The 27,104-nt window shown below is 42.9% G+C and overlaps 1 protein-coding gene across 4 annotated transcripts in view; it reads right to left on the bottom strand.

Annotated features, from left to right (window-relative positions):
- Nucleotides 1-1,252: 1,252 nt before the first annotated feature.
- SLC27A1 (solute carrier family 27 member 1) overlaps nucleotides 1,253-27,104 on the bottom strand; it is a 52,415-nt gene continuing 26,563 nt past the window's right edge. For 3 of the 4 annotated variants that reach the window (XM_083486664.1, XM_083486665.1, XM_083486663.1), the window contains 8 exons: nucleotides 24,128-24,219; nucleotides 23,894-24,003; nucleotides 21,302-21,511; nucleotides 18,664-18,790; nucleotides 13,491-13,628; nucleotides 12,074-12,238; nucleotides 8,350-8,496; nucleotides 1,253-3,031 (listed from right to left, as the gene is read on the bottom strand). In XM_083486664.1, coding sequence (XP_083342790.1) covers nucleotides 2,874-3,031; nucleotides 8,350-8,496; nucleotides 12,074-12,238; nucleotides 13,491-13,628; nucleotides 18,664-18,790; nucleotides 21,302-21,511; nucleotides 23,894-24,003; nucleotides 24,128-24,219 — 1,147 coding nt within the window. In that variant the 3' untranslated portion in view covers nucleotides 1,253-2,873. The remainder of the gene's footprint in view (nucleotides 3,032-8,349; nucleotides 8,497-12,073; nucleotides 12,239-13,490; nucleotides 13,629-18,663; nucleotides 18,791-21,301; nucleotides 21,512-23,893; nucleotides 24,004-24,127; nucleotides 24,220-27,104) is intronic. The other variant, XM_083486666.1, reaches the window with a different exon arrangement.

Consider the following 27,104-nt stretch of genomic DNA (forward strand, 5'->3'; position numbering starts at 1 on the left):
CAGGTGAAGAAATTAGTGTCCTATTTCTATACGGTCTTGTATTTCCCCCCTTTCCTGGACCAAAAGTGGTCCTGAAATGTAGATTGGTGACAGCCACACATCTCTCATTAGTTAGATTCTAAATCTCAGGGACAGGGCTATTTATTGAAGATACAGGCACAAATTAACATGAAATGAAACCTCCACCTTTTTAGCTAGAGGCATCTTGAAATTTTGTTTCTTGAGCATGCATGCCTAGCTGCCTATGCTATTCTCCAACCCTTTGGAATAATCCCCCACCCCTTTTAATGTAGAGACTGTCTTCCTACTTTGCTGCATGTCTCCTGCACAGGAGTTCATATCCAGTCCTCCACTAAAAAAATGCATGGCGTAAAGTAGCTCTTTTTGTCTTCCCTGAATCTTCCAATGATTAGCTGTGTTAGATGTCCTGAGGTTCTGGTTCAAGAGACACCTGCAGGAATGAATGTTAATGTGTGCAGAGGGCCCATAAATAATGGTCTTCTATCCCGCTATGGCCAATGAGGTCGAGCATCTACAACAGGAGCAATTTCTTGTAGGGGAGGGAAGTATATGACCACAAAACAGCATGGAAGAAACTATCAGCACATGCCCTACCAGGGGACACTTTAGATGCTCAGAAAATGCATTATTACAGCAAAAGGCACTGCCTTGAGGGAAGACACAGGAAGAGTAGAAAGTCCAACTTGCAAGACGTGCCTCGTCTCACAAAAGGATGAGGTAAGAGTTTGATTTGGAAGTAAGGTTCATTGGTTCCAATGAAGTTAAATTTCAAGGACTGAAGGATACTTGGGATCCTTTTTGGGTTTTCCTTCTGAAAACTTCTGATATAATAAAAAGTGAGGCATGACCATGGACCAGGTGTTTGTCTTAAGTACATCCTTTATATGGGTTGTATTCTTAGAACAAAGGGAACCTATTAACATAATTTACAGAATACTGCGTGCCTGCCCCTCCAATATGCATACAGGCAACCCTAGTTACTAATCCAAATCAGACTTGCTTGTGATAACGGCTTATGCAGATATGATGAAGAGACACAGGAGATGATTCAATGCTAAGTGGTCTCCACCCACAAAAGTCTTTTTGCTTGACTAGCTACATCCATTGGTTTAATAAAGCCTGACAGAACAGAGGGCAACAAAGAGTGGAACTGGTCTCTGCATTTGACTGAAATGACATGCAGCTGCATACATCAAAGAGAGACAGAGACAAAAAAGAGCAAGACAAACTCTTAAGCTTTCTTCATTTTTTATTTTCAAAACAAAGTTATACTTTGACAATAGTGACTCCATCTGAAAATGTAACTGTTAGTGCATGATTTCTGTTCAAACCATGAACTATATAGCCTTAAAAAAAACTATGTGCTTTTCTCCAAACAACAGGGCTCAGTTAGCTGTAGGTGCCTTTCTCTGAGGATTAATAACAAAGCTAAATTTATTACAAATGTTAACCTGCTCTGTCTGGCTCTGATGAAAGGCACATTCTGGGTCTAATAAAAAAGGGAAAGCACACATTCCACTGGTTTCAGAACCATTACTTAACAATGGCCCTACTAGTACTGTATGGTGCTCTATTATACAACCTAACACTGCACAGAAGTCTTTGTAAAATGGTTTTGTGCAAAGTTACATTTTTATGAAAGAGAAGAAGGGTTATTAAAGGGAAAAGGGCACAGAAAGAAGAGTACGGGAACATCCCAGTAAAATAATCAATTCCATAGAAGTTAACTAGGATATCCTTGGAATAGCTGCATTAGTGGTACAGGTCTTCCACAGCAACATAATCACAAGAAAGAATCACAGCAACTTTGAAGGTATGGTCACTCACAAGTCTCAGTATCCCTTCTGTCTTCCTTGTTTTAAATAAAATGCTTTGTGCCATCTACAGAAATTGCACTAGAAAAAGCAGTAGAGTTAGTAATACCCACAGTTGTGTACTGATGGAAGGTGAATGTTAGGATTATGTTGCAACTTGCTTTGAGCAGCTGCCACACTTCCTACAGAGAGCAGTGTGGATCAGAGAAACCAAAACAAATGTTACCAGACTTTGTTCTCAGGATTATCACCCTGTTTTCCAAGATTCTGGATCAACGTCAAGTAATCTGAAATGTTGCAATGTTCAAAAGTGGACATGTAAACCAAAGCACAATGGATTAGAAGGGTGTTTCCTGTGCATTTTTCAGCCCAAATTTGTTTTTGCTTTAATATAACATTTTTAATACCAACTTTGTTGTTACTTCATCAAATTAGTCATTTTATTTTTAAGATCAAAGTCTCTGCAGATAAAATGATATTGCATTTTGAAAGTCAGTCCATTAAAGTTCTACCTAAACATGGGTACATTTCAGAGTGATGACAACTGGAGGGACTATAAATGTGTAGATTAGGAAGCTGGAAATCCCAAAACAACTGAAGAGGCGCCACAACAATTGTGCTATTGCCTTAAGCAAGGAAAGTCCAGCTGAGAGACATGGCAGAAGGCAAGTCCAGCAGTGGTATTGCAGGCTCAGTCACACCAACGTATGGAGGGCTTAACAATGTAATAATGGGGACCATAAATCTGTCTTGCTTCACACAGTGTCTTAAAATGCAATGGTTACATAGAGGAAGGGGAAGAAAAACCATTCTAAAGACTGAACAGTAGAAAGAGGCCACCACCTTTGCTCAAGAAACAGTTAATGCGCTTTTTAAAAAGATGATGGGCACTCTACTCCCTGTGCCTTGCTAGTTTTTGTCCCTACTGCAGATGTTCTGAATGGAAACCTTGCTCCACTTGTTTAGCCAAGTTTGTTTCTATAGCCAAGCAAAGCCCTCCAGTGGCAAACTCTTCACTAGTGGCTTTTGCTGATGAAATCACAGAGACACTTTCCCAGCCTGGATCCTCTCAAATACACACTCATCCACAGGTAGGTACTTGCCAAGTTTTACATCCAAGAAATATAATCGATCAGATGTCTGGTGTGGGTTGTAGCTTTCCCTTTGCAAACGTGTTTTCTGAATTTTGAAAGTGCCTGTTGGAAGAAAAGAAGTCAGAATAATGGCGGGAGGAGGACAAGGGCAGTGGCAAGAAACAGCTATACTGCAGATTGAAGGGAGACGATTGGCTGAAGGAATTGCCCTGCTCTCTTCTTCAAAGCAAGCATGTCATGGTCAGATGTGAACACAGCTCAAACCTCAGCTAGATTCATGTGGAATACTGGATATTTCTGTGAGGCAAGTTGTTGGTATTGTTACCGTATTTTTCGCCCCATAAGACGCACCTAATTTATTTCCGCCCCAGGCACGGGGCAGGCGCGGAAGAAGCCTGAGCTTCCCCGACCCCAGCCCCCAGAACAGCCTGCTATCCGCAAGCCTAGGGAGCCACGCCGGTCTCCCCAGGCTTGCGGAGAAGTGCGTGAAGCCCGGGCGCGGCACCAGGCTTCGGAATGCAGGCAGCTCTGTGCCACCCTCCGGAGCCGGGTGCAGCTTCACGCTGGGCTCTGGAGGGTGGCGCAGAGCTGCAGGAAGCCCGGGAGTGCAGGCAGCTCTGTGCTACCCTCCAGAGCCCCGCGCGGCTTCGTACCGGGATCCGGAGGGTGGCGCAGAGCTGCAGGAAGCCCAGGAGTGCAGGCAGCTCAGCGCCACCCTCCAGAGCCCCGCGCAGCTTCGCGCCGGGATCCGGAGGGTGGCGCAGAGCTGCAGGAAGCCCAGGAGTGCAGGCAGCTCAGCGCCACCCTCCAGAGCCCCGCGCAGCTTCGCGCCGTGATCCGGAGGGTGGCGCAGAGCTGCAGGAAACCCGGGAGCGCAGGCAGCTCTGCGCCACCCTCCAGAGCCCCGCGCGGCTTCGCGCCGGGATCCGGAGGGTGGCGCAGAGCTGCAGGAAGCCCGGGAGCGCAGGCAGCTATGCGCCACCCTCCGGAGCCCCGCGCGGCTTCACGCTGGGCTCTGGAGGGTGGCGCAGAGCTGCAGGAAGCCCGGGAAAGCCTGCATTTGCCCCATAGGATGCACACACATTTCCCCTTCATTTTTGGAGGGGGAAAAGTGTGTCCTATAGGGTGAAAAATACGGTATAAGCGTTAGTCACGAAATACAAAAATAGCCTCTGGGCGATTTACAAAATAAATTCAAAGACACAGTTAAAAATATAGCAATCACCAACAAAGCAACATCCTCAAGATGCTGACAATAACTAATAAAAAGGGTGAAAAGGTAGAGACAGAAATTACTAAAAAGTAATGATTGTTACAATACAGAATACGGTGAATCGGTCATCTTGCTATTTTGGATGCTTCTAGATAGGAGCTTGATGTCACAAACAGGTGGTTTAGAAGAAGTTTTTTCTCTGTGCACAACTGGCATGCAACTGTGCACATGCTCCATTTTTTAGGCTTATATTTTTCATCGGTATTCTGCTGCTTCCCATCCCCATCAGTAGGTGGCCCTTGATGAAATGTTTCTGTGCTATGTTTTCTGGCCCGAACTCTCATCCACTCCTCCCCTGCCAACCACAGGTTATGCTTGGGGTTGTGTGTGTGTGGCTGAGTACATCATTCATTTGCATTTGGGTTTTGTTTTAATACGGATATCTTGCACAAGATTGATATTTAGCAATACCTAGAGTCTGAAAAAAGATAGAAAGAAAAATGCTAATCTATGTATTGTAATTACAGTCTCCAAGTTAATCCCCTACATATGTTGAGATGTTGAGAGAAAAGTTCCTTTGAACCATATTGGAATTTCAGCATTTGCTGCCAGCATGTGGCTATTGGTAGAAACGGACAGAGGCATATTGGTTGAGCTGCCAGAGCAAATGACTAGGTCAGGGCTTTCCAAACTTTTCATGTTGGTGGCACACTTTTTAGACAGACATCATTTTGTGACACAGTAATTCGGTTTTACTAGCAAACCGGAGGTTAAACTAACACCTTTCTAGCCCCACGAAGAGCACAGGGAACGTTTGTGCGACACACCTACACACCAGCTGACACACTAATGTGTCACGACACACAAGCTCTGGGGCTAGGTTTTGCTCAGATGAGGAACAAAGTGTGGCAATAGAGACCATGACCAAAGCACACAGACAGAGAGAGAGAGAGAGAGAGAGCGCTCACCAGCTTCCATACCAGTGGGTACAGGCTGACAGATTATTTTACTTAATGGGCTTTCTGTAGTAAGAAAACATCTGGCTGTGGTGAGGACTGCAGGGCCTGCTCCCTTCCAGGGCCTTCTCCAACTGGCCCAGGGGGCGTGGCCCAGGCCCTTATTTGGAACAAACTTTTGGGGAAGTGCGGGAAGTTGTTCTGCTATTGCTTCCCTATTCCAAGTGGTTTATGTGTTTTAAAATGTCCTCAAGCAATCGATGGCATTTTAAATTTTTATTTCTTCCCCCCCCTTTTTTTTTTGCTTTGTTGGGGGTGGGTGGGTGGGATGGATATTTGGTTGGGGATTAATTTTAGTATAATTGTTCTGTTTTTGTTTTTTGTTGTTTTATTGGTTGTGTATAGTTTGTGTTTTGTTTTTAAGGGGCGGGATCAGGGCTGCCTGGGAGTGGGGCCCCAGCCAACACAATGGCTGGGACAAGTTCCACAGGGGGGGAGGCACTGGGACATCCGATCTCGGTGATCATGGGCAGGAGGAGGAGTTACGCTAAGACCAGACCGTGTCATTACCGAGGAGGCAGGTTTAGTCGTTGTTTGAAGACTATCCCTGCCTCCGGGTCTGGCCTTGTCCAGATGGATACTGGAATCAACAGGGGAAACCCACACGACCTGAAAGTGTTGCTGTGTAATGCCAGGTCAATGATGAATAAAACCACTGCCATCCACAACCTGATTGTGGATGGTGGATTTGACCTGGCATGTGTGACAGAGACCTGGTTGGATGAAACAGATGGGCCTGTCCTTGCCGCTGCTTGCCCACCAGGTTTCTCTTACACACAGCAACCCAGGTCATGTGGGCGGGGGGGGGGGGTTGCAGTGATTTTTAGGAAGTCATTAGCTTGCATCAGGCATCCTACTGGGAAGACCCAGTTTTCTGAGTGCATGTTCTGGAAGTTGGGCAATAGGGGTAGTACAGGATTCCTTTTGGTGTTCCGACTTCCCCACTGCACCAAGGATTCCCAGTCCGAGCTGCTTCAGGTCATGGCGGATGTTCTCCTGGAGACACCTAGTTTGGTTGTCCTAGGGGATTTTAACATCCATGCCGACCACGACCTTACAAGGGGCCGCTTGGGACTTCGTGGAAAGCATGGCCTCCATGGGGCTGTCCCTGAATAAGTTGGGCCCAACTCATAGTCATGGACATGCCTTAGACCTGGTGTTCACCTCTAGTGACGTGGGTGATCTGACACTAAGTAAAAGTGAAACAAAAGAAGTGCCATGGTCAGATCACTTCCTGGTGCAACTGGATTTCTCCGCAACCCTTCCCCTCTGCAGGGAGGTGGGACCAATTCGGATGGTCTGCCCCCGCCAAGCTGTGGGGATGTTTTTACCAATGCTTTTATTAACTATGTTTTATTGTGGGATATATGGAGTTTTAGGGGAGAGGTGATAACTCTGGTGGGGAACACATTGTACTCCTTCTGGGGTAGTTTATCCCCCTTGGGTCCCCACCCTGCACTCAGCTCTCACCTGTAACTCCTAGAAGCTGTCAGCAGGCAACAGCAAACACACTGGCTTCGATTGGCCGGCTAAATCAGGTGAGGGTAGCTGATGGGTCTGAAAAACTAAGGGGGGAAATCATGTCTGCTGCCTTGTGGGACATATTTAGGAGAAGAGTAGGCTAAGGAGTAAACCCTACACAAATCCAGAGTCCCTAAGATGGCTTCTTGTACACCTCCTTCAGGCAACTCCTACAGTCAAGCTGGTGCCAAATATATTGCTCTGCTTTCCTTTGGACCACATCAGCCAGGCTGAGAGAGGGATGGAGCCCAGGACCTCCATACTGCCCAGGCTTGTGCCCCAGAAAGTTTACTAAATAACGTAGGAGGCAACAGTTATGAGTCAATGTCTTCGCAGCCACAGCAGGCACTATGATTCTCTGGCAGTTTGACTTCACCCCTGGAGGCACACTCCATTGTCTCTTGATCCAATATCAACAATGCTTTATTGTACTTGTTATTCACATTGTTCTTTGGGGATTTCTATTACAGCTGATGCATTCTTATTTTAAATATTTAAGCTGCCTTAGAAGAATTATTCTGTTACGCTCTCAGGGTGCCCTTCCATGCATCATGGCAGGCATATCTGCAATCTGAAATGATTCATCTAAGTTACAGCTATTAATTCTGTCTCACTTCTAGGTTACAAATTCCCTTTATGTCCAGCTCTTCCTCCAAATTACAGAGAAGGTCACCCTTTCACCTTCTGGCAAGGTGCATAAACTGTCTGTTGCCAGTATATTGAAGCAAAGGCAGCGGAGCAGAAGTCCATGGGTGAAATCTGGTGTCAATTAATGTAAGTTAATGAGGTCAGTCTTAAATATTTCAAACAAAAAGCCACAAATCTTCCAGCCTGCTATGCCCAGTTAATAGTTACTATTTAGTTGTGAAAGATCAAGCAGAAACTCTTTCACATAATGAAAGTTACCACTTGATACATTTAGTTCTCCATTACGCAATCTGCATCAAATGCTGGTTTTGTTCCTGTCATTTAAATCTGGCTCAGTTTGCTAAAAGAGACAGAGTTTCTCACTTCTTCAAAGCAAAAACAGGATATTTTAAAGCCTGTGCCAATCGTAAAAAGGCTCTTAATTCCAACATAAGGGAGTGTAAGCAAGAATGCCAAGATGCTGAAGCAAACAGGCAGTTTCTTTGTGGGTGCAGACAATGAATTCTTTAGCAACAAACTTGACCAACAGCCTACTTGTTAATCTGAGCTGTTTGAAGAAACCTGCTTAGAACACATCCTGTTGCTCTCCAAAAAAAGAGAGAATTCTCTGGGGTTAGCTCAGCTGCTTCATGAAGAGAATGTGAGTGAGTTTTATGTGCTTGTGGGTCAATTTCCACAACCATTCTCCACTTTTTGGAAGATATCAGCATCAACAGTTACCATGCTTGATGGTCAGGAGTTCAGCAATCTCAAGCAGCTGTACAAACCACACAGAGCTAATGGTAGGAGAGAGAGAATGCCCATAGTGAGTTAATTTACCGCCAGGATGTTCTTATAAAACAAATCAATCTGCTTCCAGAACCTTTAGAGAAGAAGCAAGTCCCACTTTGCTTCACCCTACTCAGAGAAATGGAAGTAAGGATCAAGTGACTGAGACCAAATATTCCAGCATAGAGTCTGACAGCAAACAGGCAACCTGGGCCGGGTGCCAAGAGAGGATCTTGCTGCAAATGTGCCATTACCTGTAGTGTCAACCTGGGGCAAGAGCCGGAGGAAGATGGGTCGTGCATAAGGGGGCAGTACTTTCTGCATCTCTAGGTACAGCACGTTAGGGTTTAACTTGGCTTCAGGATCAGCAATGGCTGCCATTCCTGCCTTGCCTTCTACTCCTGAAATCAAAACAAAAAACACAGGAAGGGACACAATCTTACACTGCAAAGGATCAATTAGACCCAACCTAGCAAAATCCACAGCTGGAATTCAAATCAGGTTTCACTCCTCCCTCCCACAAATAACTTCACAGCAAAGGATAAAAAACAGCCTAGCCAGAGAGGTTGCCTGCTGCCTTCCCATAGGAAAGAACTGTTACTTGCCCTGTGACTGCACCAGGAATGTCACTCTAGCGCAGGCATGGCCAGACTTGGCCCTCCAGCTGTTTTGGGACTACAATTCCCATCATCCCTGACCACTGGTCCTGTTAGCTAGGGATGATGGGAGTTGTAGTCCCAAAACAGCTGGGGGGGCAAGTTTGGCCATGCCTACTCTAGCCTCTGTCTCTGGAGAGGGAGTTGTTGCTAGTTGCTCCCCTCCCTATGAACAAAAGGAACACCAGAGGAAAATGCCAATTCCAACTCACCAATTTGTTCCGGCAGCATCAATCGCATCTTCCCCCCTTCCCTCATTTAACCTCTAGTTTTTTAGTTCGAAGATTCAAAGGCAGAGCTCATATCTCATTTTTAATTATGTACAGCTTTCTGCCCTGCATCAACATTGTATAGTGAATTGTATAGTGAATTGCTGCGAGCCATTTTGGAGTCAGTGGAGGAAACAATATAATAAACTACACTAGTGGCCAAAATTGTGGAAACCTTTTGGAGAAAGTGTATTTCCAAGGTTTGATGGCTCATAACACCACTTGTTTTTGGAGTAATACCACAAAATTATATATCAATGGAAAGATAATTTAATGAAGAATGTAATGCAACAAAGTTTGTTCAGTTATCTGTATTCTATCAAAAGTTATGGGCAAATAACCAGAAAAAGGAGTGTTTAGAGGGCCAATCATGTGTCATCTTGTTTTGGCAATGATGGCTCATAACACCAATTTTTTTAGTAATACAGTGGTACCTTGGGTTACAGACACTTCAGATTACAGATGCTTCAGGTTACAGACTCCGCTAACCCAGAAATAGTACCTCGGGTTAAGAACTTTGCTTCAGGATGGGAACAGAAATTGCACAGCAGCGGAAGGCCCAATTAGCTAAAGTGGTACCTCAGGTTAAGAATAGTTTCAGGTTAAGAACGAACCTCCGGAACAAATTAAATTCTTAACCTGAGGTACCACTGTATATAAATTATATATATTAATATATAAAATTATATATTAATGGAATGATAATCTAATGAAGAATGGAATGCAATAACTTTTATGAAGGATTATTTATTACAACAGCAGTCATAAAGAAAAGAACATGAAACACATAGAAAAAAATTAATATACAAAAATTCTCCACATGTCAGTTAATACTTAGTTGGGCAACCTTTAGCCTTCCCATGGAGTGAACCAAGGTTTTTAGTTCTGCAGCAATAATAATGTGAAACCAAGATTGAATTATTGCCTCTTTTATTTGGGTTTTATTGCTGGGTTGCTTCTGACTAACAACTTTCTCCAAAGATTTTTGATTGGGTTTTGGTCTGGGCTATGCATTTTTGGGTATTTACATTCCCATTAATGATGCAAATTCTGCCCACACGTTTTGCTGTCATACAACCCCAGATCATAACACTAACTGGGTGTTTCACGGTAGGTGTAATACAAGTGGGATGTAAATCTTCTCCGATTTTCCTCTTCACGTATTTCATGCCATCACTATCAAGCAAGAAGATAGTCCCTTGTTCCGCTGTCCAGTTAACATGGGTTTTAGCCCAGTTTAATCTTTTCAATCTTTGTTTGAGAGATAACAATGGCTTTTTCCTTGGAATTCTAGCATATAGACCATATTCCTGCAGTCTACGCCAGCAGTCCTTGCACTCAACTTCACATTATATTGTGCCATGTCATCTTGTATACACCCAGATGATTTTCTTCTGTCATTTAGGCACAGTCTCTCAATTCTTCCACCGTCACTTGCTGTTGTGCACCTTTTCCTGCCTTTACCAGTTTGATTTTGTAGTGACTGAGCCTTCTTATACCTCTTCAAAAATTTAGAAATGCCACTTTTGGTTAAGTTTCTACCAATTTTTCTTCTAATTTCTTCATAATTGTAACCTTGTTCACTTAATGATACTATTTTACATCACTTCCTGGGTGTTCAGTCAACTTTGCACCATTTCTTTAATTTTTTTACGTTTTACAAGCTCACTAAATGAAAGAACAAAAAAAAAACACCAACAAACTTGATAGCAATCACGTAACACACTGACAAATGTCCTCCTTATTTTTGTTGTAATAAATAAGCCTTCATAAAAGTTATTGCATTCCATTCTTCATTAAATTATCTTTCCATTGATATATAATTTTATGGTTTTACTCAAAGAAAAAGTGGTGTTATGAGCCAAGGTAACATCTAATTGGCCCTCTAAACACTCCTTTTTCTGGTTATTTGGCCATAACCTTTGATAGAATACAGATAACTGAACACACGTTGTGGCATTCCATTCTTCATTAAATTATCTTTCTATTACTACAAAAACAAGTAGTGTTAGACCCAATAAACCTCGGAAATACACTTTCTCCAAAACGTTTCCACAATATTGGCTACTAGTGTAGATAACTGAAAGGACAGTAGACTTTCTGAATCAAAAGACAGTTTCTGCCCTCTTGCTCACATTAACTCTTCACTCTGCTCCTTTCATTTCAGTCACCAGCTATTATTCAGTGACTCCGCATGAAGGATGTTTTGTTCTGCTCCAACAATCCATGCCAGAAATCTGGGCTATGCCACTAACAGTGACCAAGAGGAGTCCTTTGGCAGAAGGAAATAAGCCCAGTCTATAAGTCTTCCTCTCCTTTAACTAGAGGAAGACCTTTGTCATCACATTATCACTGTAGATTGTCAGGCAGATACTCTGTTGTCAGTTTCAAAAGTCTCCTCACACTGCCCCACAGGGGCCTGGGACCTGTCTCTCCATTCCCAACAGCAAGGGCTGGCTGGCTGGCTGGGCTCCCGCACCCACTTGCTTGCTTACTCCGATGCCACCTCAGCTTCTGACAACCAGCACTCCCTGACCAGCCCCAGAGGCATCATTTGCCTGCAGAGCTTGTAACCAGGGCTGCTGCAACAAACAGCTGTGCAAGCCTTTGGGAGCCAGAAATGCAAGAGGAGGGAGGGAAGGAAAGAGGGACAGAGGCCAGTGTTGCCCAAGGCACCCCTGACCACCATTCAAGGCACCCCAGGATGCCACGGCAGACGGGTTGAAAACCACTGCACTAAAGACATTCTGATGATGTTTTTAGAGGATTACACTCTGATTGCTCATTTGTATTTACTTCCTCTCTAGTGGTGAATGTACCTCTGCTAGGTGAATCCTATTTCTGTATGATTTACTCTCCTTTCTCATCAGCTTGCTTGCAGGACCCCAATCCCAAAAGCAAATACTGATTTCTAACTATTCTGGGAAACTAAACAGCCAGATGGGCGGGGTATAAATAAAATTATTATTATTATTATTATTATTATTATTATTATTATTATGCCTACTCGCTGGTCCAAATTGCATTCCCTGCAATTGCATTGTTCCATTTACCTGGCACTTCAACTCCATAAACAGCAACATCTGTCTTGCTGAGGATGTGGCTCAGGATTCCTTCAACCTCTGTGGTAGAGACATTCTCCCCACGCCAACGGAACGTGTCCCCACTCCGGTCTTTGAAATACATGTAGCCAAGTTCATCCATCACTAGTACATCTCCTGGAATTAAAGAAACGACACTCAATACCCAAACAAACAGCAGAATTGCCTGCTTTTGGGGATCACCGGGTATCTACTACCTACTGCCCTGGAGGAAGGATCCCACAACAGCAAGGGAAGGAGGCAAGAACATCACATGCCTGCCCCTGTTCCAGGTGGCTGTTCCCTTCCTCTGCAGCAGGGATGAGAAATATGCAGCCTTTCAGTTATTGTTGGACTGCAGCTCCCATCCTTCTTGACAACTGGCCAAGCTGACCAGGCTGATGGGAGTTGGGATCCCAACATCTGGAGGACACATTTCTCATCAATGCAGACCTGGCCTACCACTGTGAGAACGATCCTGATGCTTTTCTATGTTGACTTTCTTAATTGTAGTTTTAAATAATTATTTTACTGGTAAATTTCCTTGGAAGGATTTGTATCCTGCAAGACAGGCTAAAAATAATTGCGATTGGCTAATTATTGATGAATGTAGTTGTCTCTGCCTCTACAATTGGGGATCCAGTAACAGAAGACCAAAATAAAGTGACGTTGTTGCTCTCCAGCCGCTAATGGAATGACTCAAGAGCCAAACAAGCAGATAAAGGCTCAGAGGCTGGGTAAGAATGAATAATTCCCTATGGTAAAACGATTCCATCACAATAGGTAACAAAATCAAACCAGAAGGCTTAGGACAAGAACCATAACCACTTGAAATCCCCTGCACATGGAGCAGTGCTCTATTGAAAAAAGACATAGAAAAGGCAATGAAGGCAACACATAGGCATCCACCCCCACCCCCACCCCCGATTATTTAAGTCTTTTTTCTTTTTTTGTCTAAGCTTATATTGTACTTCCAGGTTATACTATAGTTAAGCCGTCTTCTCAATTCTGGTTAACAGAAAGGCAGGGTACACATCTTTTAGATAAATGTGATACACAGAGCAGTCTGACTTCGCACATCCATGCTTAGGAAGTGCTGCTTCCTAAAGCCAAGTCACATGAGAGCAGTGGCACTCACTTGCATGAGTCACTACTGGGAACCCATGGCATTTTTAACTATAGAAATTCAGTCAGATGTTCCTTCCTCCACTCAACTGCCAGTACAGGGCTGCTCCCAAGGAAAAAAATATCAAATATTTGAACCTGTCCTTAGAGGTAGAGCAACTGAGGGCAGGGTTTGCTGTGTTTAGTCTGAGCAAGATCAATCTTCTAGGCCACAACTGTAAATATCCCTAGCCACCAAAGAACAAGATGATGGCCTGAAGAGTACCTGAAAGGTAAGCCTGGTCCCCTTTCTGGAAGACATTGTAAGCAATCTTCTTGTTGGTCGCATTCTCATTGACATAGCCATCAAACCTACGCAAAGGATCCTCCTGGTTTATTCGACCCACAAGTAGTCCTGGTTCTCCTGAAAATAATAATTCCAGATGGAAAAAATAGAAATCAAGATACTTCTGCAAAGATTATTTCAAAGTAACCACTAGAAATGCAGCTGGATAGAATTTGTTTGCATCTGAAGTTTCCATGTTTCTGCCACAACATCCCAAGAAAAGTAGACTGATTTGTTCACAGCCCTATAAAACCAGACATCCAATGAGACATGTAGCCCTGTCTTACTCATGTATGAAGTTAGTGGGTCTCTACTCCCAGGTTAGGTGTGTAAAAGACTGCAGCCTGTGGAGGTCTGTTCTACAGATATTCCAACTATTTTATTATTTATTTATTACATTTATATGCCACCTTTTCCTCCAAGGAGCTCATGGTTCTCCTCTTCCCTAGTTCATCCTCACAACAACCCTGTGAGGTGTGTTAGGCTAAGAGATGGTGACTGGCCCAAGGGCACCCAGTGAGTTGGGATTTAAACCCTGGTCTCTCAGGTCATAGTCTAACACTCTAACCATTACACCATTTTGTGCACTTTCATCTACAGTATTTTTGCCTGACAAAATTCATGCATGCTGCAGAGTGATACCATCATGCAACATTATGATACCATTAAAGAGAAGCACAAGAAAGAGAGAGAACCGGCTCACCTAGCTGCATACATCAACTTTGGTGCAAGGGAGTGAACAACTGGGGAAGGGAGGATGGCCAAGAAAAGGGAAAAAAGACAATCGTTCTTCATAAGTGACAATCACATGTAGTTCAGCTCCATGGTTAGCTTCAAATATAGGACCATACATTGAGTTGTCCTGTTAATCTATATCAGTTCAGGACATCACATGTTCCTCACACAGATGCTGCTGGCAAAATATGTCTTTAATTCACATTTAGTTAAAATGGGTTAGTAGTACATGGGACAGTAGCAATGCAGTCAGACAGAGAGGCCCAGTTTATATGTTCATGAGGTAGCAATTCAGTTCCCTTGAGGAAGCCTGCATTTGCCTAGCTTCCATCTAATGTATATGTGGTTTCAGATCACTACACAATAAGTACATGGGCCCTAGTTATCTAAGGTGCCACAAAATCTCCAATCTGCTCTTGAAGTCATACTAACTGCAGGTTTGACTATGACAAAGAGCAAAAGCAAATTAGCAAGGACTCAGATCTAATGATTAGGAACAATGGCCCTATTGGGACAGCCAATTTGTCCCTTAAGACCTCACCCGCGGAAGCCATAGCAGTTAAAAGGAGGAATATGAAGGGAGAGTGGCCCACGTCCCAATTATTACTAGTGGATAAAGATGAGCCAACTTTGAAGAAATATGATGAAATCAAAAGCCACCTGTCAGACTGGCTCCAATATTTTCAGTTAAATCAAAGACTGTATATAGATAAGAAAGAAGGTCTTGCAAAAGAAACATTCAAATTCGAAAAAGAGTTAACCCACAATAAAGGAAAAAACATATCACGAATTTACGACGAATTTACGACTATTAGAATGGGAAGTAAAAGAGGAACAAATTAAAGTAGTAATGGTAAGGTGGGTGCAGGACCTTGGATACAATATCTACATGGAACAATGGGAAAGATTATGGAGGCCAGATATTAAATTCACGGCATGCTAAAACCTTAGGGAAAACACTATGACGATGCAATACAGATGGCACCACACCCCTAAAATGTATAAAGACAGGTCGCCAACATGCTGGAAATGCAAAAAGGACAGGGTCATATTTCATATGTGGTGGAACTGTGGTTATCCATGAATTTTGGAATAACATCTATACAGTGGTACCTCGGGTTACAGACGCTTCATGTTACAGACTCCGCTAACCCAGAAATAGTACCTTGAGTTAAGAACTTTGCTTCAGGATGAGAACAGAAATTGCGCAGCAGCGGCGTGGCAGCAGCGGGAAGCCCCATTAGCTAAAGTGGTGCTTCAGGTTAAGAACAGTTTCAGGTTAAGAAAGGACCTCCAGAACGAATTAAGTTCTTAACCCGAGGTACCACTGTAGTGAACTTTAAAAACTATTCAAATTCACATTTTAAAAAAGACCAGAAAACTTCCTATTAGGTATACTACCAATAGAATTTTTTAAAAATATAAGACCATTGTCTATGTATGCAATCACGGCAGCCAGAATAATAGTGGCAAGAAACTGGAAAAATGAAATCCCACCAACGATTACAGAGTAGCAGACTCTTATGATAGAATACCTGCAACTAGCAAAACTGATGGGAAGAATCAGAGGAGTGTCAAACCAGAAAGTATACAGAGAATGGAAAATATTCAAAGAATATCTAAAATTGCATTGTACAAACAATAAGATACTTGCAGAACTAGATTGATACTTGTAAGCAAAAGGTGTATTAGATATTATACTGGAGTGTGTGTGTGTGTGTGTGTGTGTGTGTGTGTGTAATGAAATAACATAAATCTGTGCAAGAAAATACAGACAGTATAAGCAGTATAATAAGAATTATTGGAAGTTTTACATTTTAACCTGTTATTTAATTGTAATATAGTGTATTTTTTCTTTTCTTCCCCCCTTTTCTTCTATTTTTTCTTTACTTGTATTGCTTTTAAAAAATATTATAATAAATTATTTATACCCCGCCCATCTGGTTGGGTTTCCCCAGCCACTCTGGGCAGCTTCCAACTGAATATTAAAAACAATACAGCATCAGACATTAAAAACTTCCCTAAACAGGGTGTCAGGACTGGTTGTTGTCCTCTTCAGATCACCACACAAACGCTTCTTGTTCTTTTATAACTTTTTATTGTGTATTAACAAACAAACTTTTAAACGCTCCTTATCTTTAACTATTCTTCCTCAGAGTCACTTATTTCAGATACCTTCTGAGCTCTGCTTCTCCGTGACCAGCCACCTTCAAAATGGCGAAGGTGCCCTTCCCTTCGCTTTCCTGCTCTTTTTCCTACCCTCCTGGCTAGAGCTGGCTTGTACCTCCCCTCATCCCAATCTGAGCTAGAACTGAACCCTGGCCTTTCCTGGGAACAGCCGGTCCCTCCCTCTTGTTCCTCTTGCTCTCTTCTGTTAGATTCACTGCTCTCCCCCCCCCCCTTGGGGAAAACATTCTCCCTCTGGGAAACTGGAAACTTCTAACTCTAACTCTTCCCTGACATAGTTGTCTTTTAAAAGTAAAATAGTTGTTTATTGCCTTGACATCTGCTGGGAGGGCGTTCCACAGGGCAGGCGCCACCACCGAGAAGGCCTCTGCCTGGTTCCCTGTAACCTCACTTCTCACAGTGAGGGAACCACCAGAAGGCCCTCAGCGCTGGACCTCAGTGTCCGGGCAGAACGATGGGAGTGAAGACACTCCTTCAGGTATACTGGACTGAGGTCATTTAGGGCTTTAAAGGTCAGCACCAAAACTTTGAATTGTGCTCAGAAACGTACTGAGAGGCAATGAAGATCTCTCAGGTCCGATGTTACATGGTCACGGCGGCCACTCCCAGTCACCAGTCTAGCTGCCGCATTCTGGATTAATTGCAGTTTCCGAAACACCTTCAAAGGTAGCCCCACATAGAGTGCATTGCAGTAGTCCAAGCAGGAGATAACTAGAACATGCACCACTTTGGCGAGACACGTCTGCGGGCAGGGAAGGTCTCATCCTGCATACCAGATGGAGCTGGTAGACAGCCGCCCTGGACACAGAATTAACCTGCGCCTCCATGGACAGCTGTGGGTTCAAAATGGCTCCCAGGCTGCGCACCTGGTCATTCAGGGGCACAGTTACCCCATTCAGGACAAGGGAGTCCCACCCACCCACCCACCCCGTCCCCCCAAAACAGTACTTCTATCTTGTCAGGATTCAACCTCAATCCATTAGCCACCATCCATCCTCCAACCGCCTCCAGACACTCACACACTTTTGCTTTGTATGATTTGTTATTTATGTGTATATGTCTATGTGGGGAATTAATAAAGATTTTAATTGTCACTTAAGAAGCCGGGATATATACAAGTGCCAGGGACCCAAACGTAAGAGCTTCCAAACAGGATCTGAAGCTAGTTGACTTCCAGATTCTGGCTTTCTGGAAGCTAGTGACCATATTTTGCCAGTTCAGATGTAACAGGGAGCCGCGGTTCACCCTGTCTTCTTGATTTGTTCAGCAACCTGGGAAGAACAAATTAGCTGCAAAGGAGTTGCATCAGGTGTACAGAGCTTGTGCATATCATGTCTTATTAAGCCACAAACTGATCACCCAAACCAGATCAATATTTCACAATATAAATTAAGACCAGTTAACCAATTACAACAAACAGAAGTACACCCATAAATAATTCAGCCTCAAACCACCGTTGGTTATGTACATGGAAACAATCATCAGTTGGCTGTCACTTTTTGGGACAGCTGCCAATCCTTGTCCTAAAAGATTCATTTGAATCTATCAACTCTGCTACTTTATATCAGGAGTAGCTAAGCTATGGCCCTCTAGATGTTGTTGCACTCCAACTCCCATCATCCCCACCTAGCATGGCCAGGGATGATTAAAGCTGTAGGCCAGCAACTTCTGGAGAGTTCCAGGTTCCGCTACCCCACTGTGTGTCTGTGCTTACCTTTCTTGAATGGCTATCTTTTTATCTACCCCCTTCTTTCTCTCTCTTCATCCTCTTACATTTCTCTTCAACTTCTTCTTCCGCTTCCAATTGCCACCAATTAACTTTTCAGCCTGTTGCTCTGTTCCAGGGTTCTATGCTCCTCCCTCCCTTCCCTTGCTCTGCATATTTATTCAACTAATTTACATCCCACCCTTCCACCTTTTAGGTATTCAGTGTGTCTTACAAGCATGTTTAGATTAGCGGCAGTGAAGCCCTTCACAAGACCATGGACTCCTTCACCTGACACTTGATGTCTACTCTGCTTCTGGCCATCTTGCTCTCCCTGGTGAAGCAAAGAACAACCCTGCCCTAGAAGTGTCTGTCCACGATCCTCCCCACAATCAGCCCTGGGAGGTAACACCATTCAGGTCAGAAGATGGCTAGGGATGCTCCTGACACACAGCAATATCATATGGCAATCACAGTGACATTTACCTGGGCGGCAGGTGATGCATAGTCCATTCTCTTTCCTTATCAATTCCATGGTATCCTCATTTACTTTTACCAAGCGAATAGGATACACATTTGGCAAAATCCGGCTGTTGAAGCCACAGGCACCAACCTGACAAAAGATAAAGCAAAGTTTAAAAGATGATGGAGGCTACCCTGAGTCCAGCAAGGAACAGCCAGAGAGCTTCCAGTGTATACAGATCCCTGAAGAACAATCAGCTGAGGAGAACAGAAACAAACAAAAGGAAACGGGGAGGAGGACCTGCTCAACCCCTCCTATACTGTAGCAAGTATCCTGGAGTGTGGTATTGCTAGGGATGTGGGGAAGAGAGAGATATGTCCCACCAGTTTGTTTGCTTTTAAATTGATAGTCTCCTTGCCTTATACAGGAATGTTTCAGGAAGAAAATTGTCTCTTTCTCTTTTCCCCTTTCCAGGACCTCCACTGCTATAATACACACTTTACATACGGTAGTAAAATGTTCAGGTTCAAGCAATATCTTTAGTGCCTCACAAAATGTCCTTCCCCCAGTCCTGAAGCTTCTACTTCACCCAGCCCCCTCCACAGAACAGTCTAAGGTTCCTGTTCTAGGCTGGCAGGAACCCCAAGGAGGAACAGTCCTCTTAGGAAATTGGGATGCAATTAAAAAGGTCAAGGTCAAGGACCCCTGACAGTTAAGTCCAGTCGCAGACAACTCTGGGGTTGCAGTGCTCATCTCGCTTTACTGGCAGAGGTAGCTGACATTTGTCCACAGACAGTTTTTCCATGTCATTTGGCCAGCATGACTAAGCCGCTTCTGGCGAAACCAGAGCAGCGCATGGAAGTGCCGTTTACCTATTTATCTACTTGCATTTTTTGGCGTGCTTTCGAACTGCTAGGTTGGCAGGACCTGGGACCAAGCAACGGGCGCTCACCCCATTGCGGGGATTCTGATCAACAAGCCCAAGTGGCTCAGTGGTTTAGACCACAACGCCACCCACAATCTATAAATGAAAACTGAAAACTGGTAATAGTGTACATCAATGAGGATTTAATAAAGTGAAGTTGTTAATCTGGACCTGGTGGTTGTCAGGGAAGAGTTAGAGTTAGAAGTTTCCAGTTTCCCAGAGGGAGAATGTTTTCCCCAAGGGGGGGGGGGGAGAGCAGTGAATCTAACAGAAGAGAGCAAGAGGAACAAGAGGGAGGGACCGGCTGTTCCCAGGAAAGGCAAGGGTTCAGTTCTAGCTCAGATTGGGATGAGGGGAGGTACAAGCCAGCTCTAGCCAGGAGGGTAGGAAAAAGAGCAGGAAAGCGAAGGAAAGGGCACCTCCGTCATTTTGAAGGTGGCTGGTCACCAAGAAGCAGAGCTCAGAAGGTATCTGAAATAAGTGACTCTGAGGAAGAATAGTTAAAGATAAGGAGTGTTTAAAAGTTTGTTTGTTAATACACAATAAAAAGTTATAAAAGAACAAGAAGCATTTGTGTGGTGATCTGAAGAGGACAACGACCAGTCCTGACAGTGGTAAGCAGAGCATATCAGTAAAATTGTCCTTTCTGACGTCAGTCTACAAACTGCTGTCACATCTAGCAATGACCTGCTGTGTGAAGGGATTTCCCCACTAATCCAGTCATTTCTTGGGTTACTTAAACCACTGCATATTCATCTTGCTGCATGGTTCACAGCAACTTGATATGACTTTGCATGTAGCCCTGTGCTAAAATGGGGCTGCGTTTCTTCTGGCAGATGGTTGGAGCTACATAAAAAGTTGCAGCTGTTTGTGTATTGGGTGGGGAAGAGAGTTGCTTCCAATTAACACTCTTCAGAAATGGAGCTTGCACATGGAAGGGTCTGCAGAGATTAGGCTCTGTGAGCCTATGCCACAAGTGGGCTAGGCACTATCCAGCCCCAACGTAAGGGAGCAGGATCTTTTTTCTGTCAAGGGCCACCTTCCCTTGAGGGTCATTGTCAGGGACCACATGCTGTCAGTGCCTGAGGCCGAGGCCAGGGGAGGCCTTCCCCCTCTCTTCCCCTCTTCCTTCCTTTCCTCCCAATGGAGAGGGAGAGGGATGGATGTATGGAAGGAAGGAAGGAGAGGGATGGATTACACTTGCCAGAGATCTGAATTAATCACTTGCCTTCCCTGCCCCTCCTTCCACCACTTCCTCCATCTTGCGTTCCCCACCCTCCATTTTTCTATTCACAGCTTCCTTCTCTCCCTCCAGGCACTCCACCCCGACCCCCACTTGACATCAAGCCATGTTGCCCACTCCCATCCTGCATGAGTAAGAATTGTTGTTCAGGCCGATTAACACAAACCAATATATATCACACATATATGCCTCACTGAGTCTGCTTCCTGCAGGGATCTCAGAAGGCCTTGAAAATCTCTCTTTCAAATGGCTTTCTAGGAGTCACTTTAATTAGACTGTGGCTACATAGAATTATGTTATCCTGACCTAGTTATTCTTTTGAGGAGATTGGTTCCCCCCCATATTATATTACCATTTCTTTGTTGTCGTTTTATGACTGTAAGCCAGTCTGGACAGGAATAGCCCAAAAAAGCAGCCTAAAACTATTTCAAAATAAAGAATAAATTACAGACGCCTCCCAAATATATATTGCCATGGCAGCCCTTTAACATACCTTTCCATCCAAATTAGCAATGCTACAGTTACACTCTGTAGCCCCATAAAATTCCCCAATCTGTTTAATTTGGAAGCGTTGGGTGAAGTCTTCCCATATGGTAGGCCTCAAACCATTTCCTATTGCCAGTCGCACTTGGTGGTGTTTCTCTGCCTCCCGCACCGGTTGGTTCAGCAGATACCTGCAGATCTCCCCAATATACTGGATAATCTAAGAAGAACAAGACAGACTAGATTTGAAAGATTACTAAACCCTTTAGAAAATTAGGTCAAAATGCAACATTTCCAGAACTTTTGAAGAGACGGAGGAAGGATATCTGTTTTTCTGATTACTTTCAAGAGAAAATGGGCATAAGTTGATCTGTATATAAAAATTATTTTTACTACTTTAAGTAGGGGGGGGGATGTATTACGAGTCCATTCGTCCAGAAAATACTGCATGGTTGAATGACTGAAAGCTTTAATTGATTAGCTTTCATATAAACCACCCCAGACTCTGTGTTCATCATCTGAGGCCCTCTTCATGCGCCTCCTCCACGAGAGGTCCAGAGGTGGCAACACAAGAACAGGTCTCCTCTGAAGTGGCTCCCCATTTGTGAAATACTCTCCCCAGGGAGGTTTGCCTGGCCCCTTCATTATATATTTTTAAGTGCCAGGAAAAACACGCTTCTTCAACCAGGCTTTTTGCTGATTAGTATCTGTGGGAGTATTGTTTTGCTGTTGTTGTTTTTACTTATTTTGATCCTGTATTTTATTCTATTTTTATTATTTAGAAAGGTGCCATGGCATTTACAAACCATGGGCTGCTGCTCTTTCTAAGAATACAAGGCATTCCCCTTCTTCTCTCACACATGAACAAATGACTCTTCCGAGACAGGTCCTGCTGCAATACGTCCGTGTATCATAAGATTAAGGAATGCTTTTGTCTTCAGAGCAATATTTTAATTCATATGAATATAAAATCTATTAATGAAAATGTGATTGACTAGTAAGATTTAGTAAAGTTATTCTAACCACTTGGCCTACAGTAAAACTAAGAGAATCAGAGGAGGAAGCATAAGTGTTGCTACATGTTCACATGCAAGGGCACATTCAAACCACATCCATAGTAATGCAACCATATAATGCAAGATTGTCTTGGAAATAGCCACAAAAGTTACCTATTGCTCAGACACAATTCTGACACAGTACTACAAGGAAGTCAGACATTTCACCCCGTCCAGTGTTATGCCTGGTGGTGACCTTGGAATTCTATACGGTGGGGCAGTCTACAAATACTTTTTATAAATCAATAAATATGCATAGCACTTCGAAGAATAAGTGAAGCCTAGCACTACAAGGAAATGCTAGGAGATGAGGTCATCTTAAAGAACCAGTTCTTGATCAATGCAACAGGGGAGAGGAAAAATCAATCGAGCACTTTCCTTGATGAGTGTCACACAAGACACTGGCAGCAGCAAGAGTGTTAGAACTGGGATTAGCTTTCTCACTATGTAAGCCTCTCCGTGTTACCCAATATAGCTACACAGTCATACCTCCGCTTACGTATCCTTCCGGTTACGTAAACTTCGGGATACGTAAGCGGCAAACCCAGAAGTATATTTCCGGGTTTTTGCCAAGCGTGCATGCACGGAAGCAGTCTCTCCGGTTGCAAAAACCTCAGGATCTGGTCGGACATCTGGAATGGATCCCATCAGCAACTGGAGGTACCACTGTATCTGGAATGGGAGGGCAAACGGTCAAGGGATTCCCTGCTGGAATCTTCCTTTGCAAGGAAATTCTGAAAGCAAGAAGCACATGAAGCTGCTAGCCAGGCACTGGCGTCAAATGCAGTTCTGGAAGACAAGGGCCAGCAGCTATGTATTCGACTTAATTCATTGCCACACCTCCAATAAAGGGACAAGAGACTGTCCATCTCTATTCAGAGGTGGCTATTCATGAGGCAAAGTGAAGTGGCTGCCTCAGGTAGCAGATCCCCAAGTGCCATTAGGAGTGGCAGAGTGAGACAGAGAGTTCTGAACCACAGGACATAATCCACTGAGATGCAGGAAGGATGATAGTTGGACTTTCCACCACAGCCTCATCATGACTTGGGTGTGTAACTAATTCACTTTAGCACCTACAAACCACCAGGGTTTGAATGACTCCTGCCTGTCCATGGGCGTCTCTTGGCAAGAAAAACTAGCTTTAGCTATCCAACAGGCACCTGCAAAGGTTTAGGGTGGGTACAGATCTCAATATTTGGATGGGAACCCTTCCTAATTATTTCTGCTCAGGAGAACCCAAGTACTCTGGATCACAGGAACATCCACAGTGTTTAATGTGTCAATACCAATTGCCCTTCAGTGACTGAAACAGCTTTGGGATCTTATAAATCCAGCTGAAACAGGGATTTGCAAGGAACTAGTGCACACATATCATTTGGAGTACCCCATTTACCTCAAGGTAATTTCTGATTTCATTCCTGTTAAAGGGTCTTCTTGATCTTTTTGAGCTGGAGCTTTCTTTCCAAGCAGACCCTCCCCACAAATGCATTTGCTCCCACCTCCTACAAACTCTGGTGCCTACAAGCAGAGTTTGGGGCTCTCCTTACTGTGCACTTGTATTTCACACAGTCATCCCAGAAGCGACTGGCAGAAAATTTCTTCCTAATCACTACAGTCAGGCCATGGATCACACACTGGCCAGCACCCATGATATTCCCTAAGAGAAAGAGAGAAAGGTTGTCAGCATGGCGGGTTTGCCATGAACCTGGAGGACAGCATCATCTTCAAACAACAGAGTGCCCCCAGCAATGCCAGAGCAAGCAGCAGGAACGATGGCCTACCTGCTGAGTGATACAGTGGTAGACAGTTATAGATTATGTCATTGGGGGTCATTCTGTAGGCATAATAACCAAAAGCTGCTATTCGGTAATATCTGCAAGGAAACAAAAAGCATGTATGAATTTAGGTCACTTAATACTATCTAGCAGTAGCAAGAAGAAAGTAAGTATTTGGTAAAAAGGACAATTTCAGCTCACATAAGCAGACTTTCTAAAGCAACAACACAAGAACATGCAGGCAATGTAACAAAGGAGACTATTTTCAGGATCCTATTTCTTTTTTTAAAAAAGATATTTATTAGAGTTTAAGAATTACAAAAAAAGAAAAGCAAACAATGAACGGTTACAAAACCTCAAAAACAAAAGAAAATACAATAAAACAAAACAACAACAGTACATCAAAACATTAAAAAAGAAAAAACAGAAACATTTAAAAAACACAAACAGTTAAAAAAAGAAGAAAAAGAAAAAGAAAAAAACCCGTATTTTCATGTCCTTATCTTTCATTTGCTTATTTCCTCGACTTCCTCATACCTCCTTTTTTTGTATTCTAGTTCAATTATTTATTCCAGCAAATCCTTTCCCTCTTTCTCAAATTTAGTTCCATAATTTGTCTTAACGCAATTTAGCCTTAAGTTTTGCACCTTTAAACATTGTCAATCTATTCATACTTAATTCTTTATAACATTTCTGCTAAAGTCATATAACTTCTTTCCAGCATCCTTCTAACATTCATTAATTTTACAATATTTCTGTAAATATACTTTAAATTTTTTCCAGTCTTCTTCCACCGACTCTTCTCCCTGATCTCGGATTCTGCCAGTCATTTCCGCCAACTCCATGTAGTCCATCAGCTTCATCTGCCATTCTTCCCGGGTAGGTAGATCTTGTGTCTTCCAGTACTTTGCAATGAGAATTCTTGCTGCTGTCATAGCATACATAAAAAAAATTCTATTCTTCTTTGGCACATATTGGCCGACCATGCCCAGGAGAAAGGCCTCTGGTTTCTTCAAGAAAGTATATTTAAATACCTTTTTCATTTCATTATAGATCGTTTCCCAGAAAGCCTTAATCTTTGGGCATGTCCACCAAAGGTGAAAGAAAGTACCTTCAGTCTCATTACATTTCCAACATTTATTATCAGGCAAATGATAGATTTTTGCAAGCTTGACTGGTGTTATGTACCACCTATAAATCATTTTCATTAAGTTCTCTTTTAAGGCATTACATGCCGTAAACTTCATACCTGTGGTCCATAACTGTTCCCAGTCAGCCATCATAATGTTATGTCCCACATCTTGTGCCCATTTAATCATAGCAGATTTCACCGTTTCATCTTGAGTATTCCATTTCAACAGCAAGTTATACATTCTTGACAAATTCTTAACTTTAGTCTCTAACAATTCTGTTTCCAATTTTGATTTTTCCACTTGGAAGCCTATTTTTTTATCCACATTATATACCTCCATTATTTGATAATAATGGAGCCAGTCTCGCACTTTATTTTTTAGTTTTTCAAAGCTCTGCAATTTTAATCTGTCTCCCTCTTGTTCCAAAATTTCACAATACTTCGGCCATTTGGCCTCCATATTGAGTTTTTTCTGAGCCTTTGCTTCCATTGGTGACAGCCATCTTGGGGTTTTACTTTCTAGCAAATCCTTATATCTTACCCAAACATTAAACAGTGCTTTTCTAACAATATGGATTTTGAACGCTTTACCTTGTCATACCACAAATATGCATGCCAACCAAATACATTATTGAAACCTTCCAAATCCAACACATCCGTATTTTCAAGAAGCATCCATTCTCTCAGCCAACAAAATACAGCTGATTCATAATAAAGTTTAAGGTCTGGCAGGGCAAATCCACCTCTTTCTTTAGCATCTGTTAATATTTTAAATTTTATACGAGGCTTCTTGCCCTGCCATACAAATCTAGAGATATCTCTCTGCCACTTCTTGAAACAGTCCATCTTGTCCAAAATTTGCAATGTTTGAAACAAAAATAATATTCTTGGCAATACATTCATTTTAATCACAGCAATTCGACCTAGCAATGATAGCTTCAAATTTGACCATATTTCTAAATCCTTTTTCACTTCCATCCAACATTTTTCATAGTTATCCTTAAATAAATTCACATTCTTAGCAGTCATATTTACCCCTAAATATTTCACTTTCTTAACCAATGTCAATCCTGTCTCCTTCTGGAACTTGTCTCTCTCAATCTCATTTAGATTTTTCTCTAAAACTTTAGTTTTCGTCTTATTCAACTTAAAACCTGCTACCTGACCAAATTCTTGAATCAATTCTAATACTCTTTTAGTGCTTGATTCTGGCTCCTGTAAAGTCAAAACCAAATCATCGGCAAATGCTTTCAACTTATACTGTTTGGTTCCCACTTGGATACCTTTTACCAATTGGTCCCTTCTAATCATATTTAATAAAACCTCCAGGACCGATATAAAAAGCAATGGAGAGATTGGGCAACCTTGTCGTGTTCCTTTCTCAATCTTAAATTCTTCTGTCACTACATTATTCATAATTAATTTAGCCTTTTGTTCTGAGTAGATTGCACCTATACCGTTTCCAAAACCTTTACCGACCCCCATCCCCAATAGATTCTTCTTCAAAAAACTCCAGGAAATATTGTCAAAGGCTTTCTCCGCGTCCACAAAAATCAGAACTGCTTTAGTATTAATCTTCACTTGTAACTTTTCTAAGATGTTAATTATATTCCTCGTATTATCAGACAAATGTCTGCCCGGGAGAAAACCCGCTTGATCTTTATGAATTTCTTCTGCTAACACCTTTTTTAATCTTTTAGCCAAAATGTCTGCAAAAATTTTATAATCCACGTTAAGCAGTGATATGGGACGGTAGTTCTTAAGTTGCGTCTTTTCAGACTCTGATTTTGGTATAAGTGTAATGTATGCTTCCTTCCACGACTCGGGTGCCCTTTTCCCTTCCAATATTTC

The sequence above is a fragment of the Podarcis liolepis genome, assembly GCF_965112155.1.
Source record: "Podarcis liolepis genome assembly, chromosome: 2".
In the NCBI taxonomy this organism is placed as follows: Eukaryota; Metazoa; Chordata; class Lepidosauria; order Squamata; family Lacertidae; genus Podarcis; species Podarcis liolepis.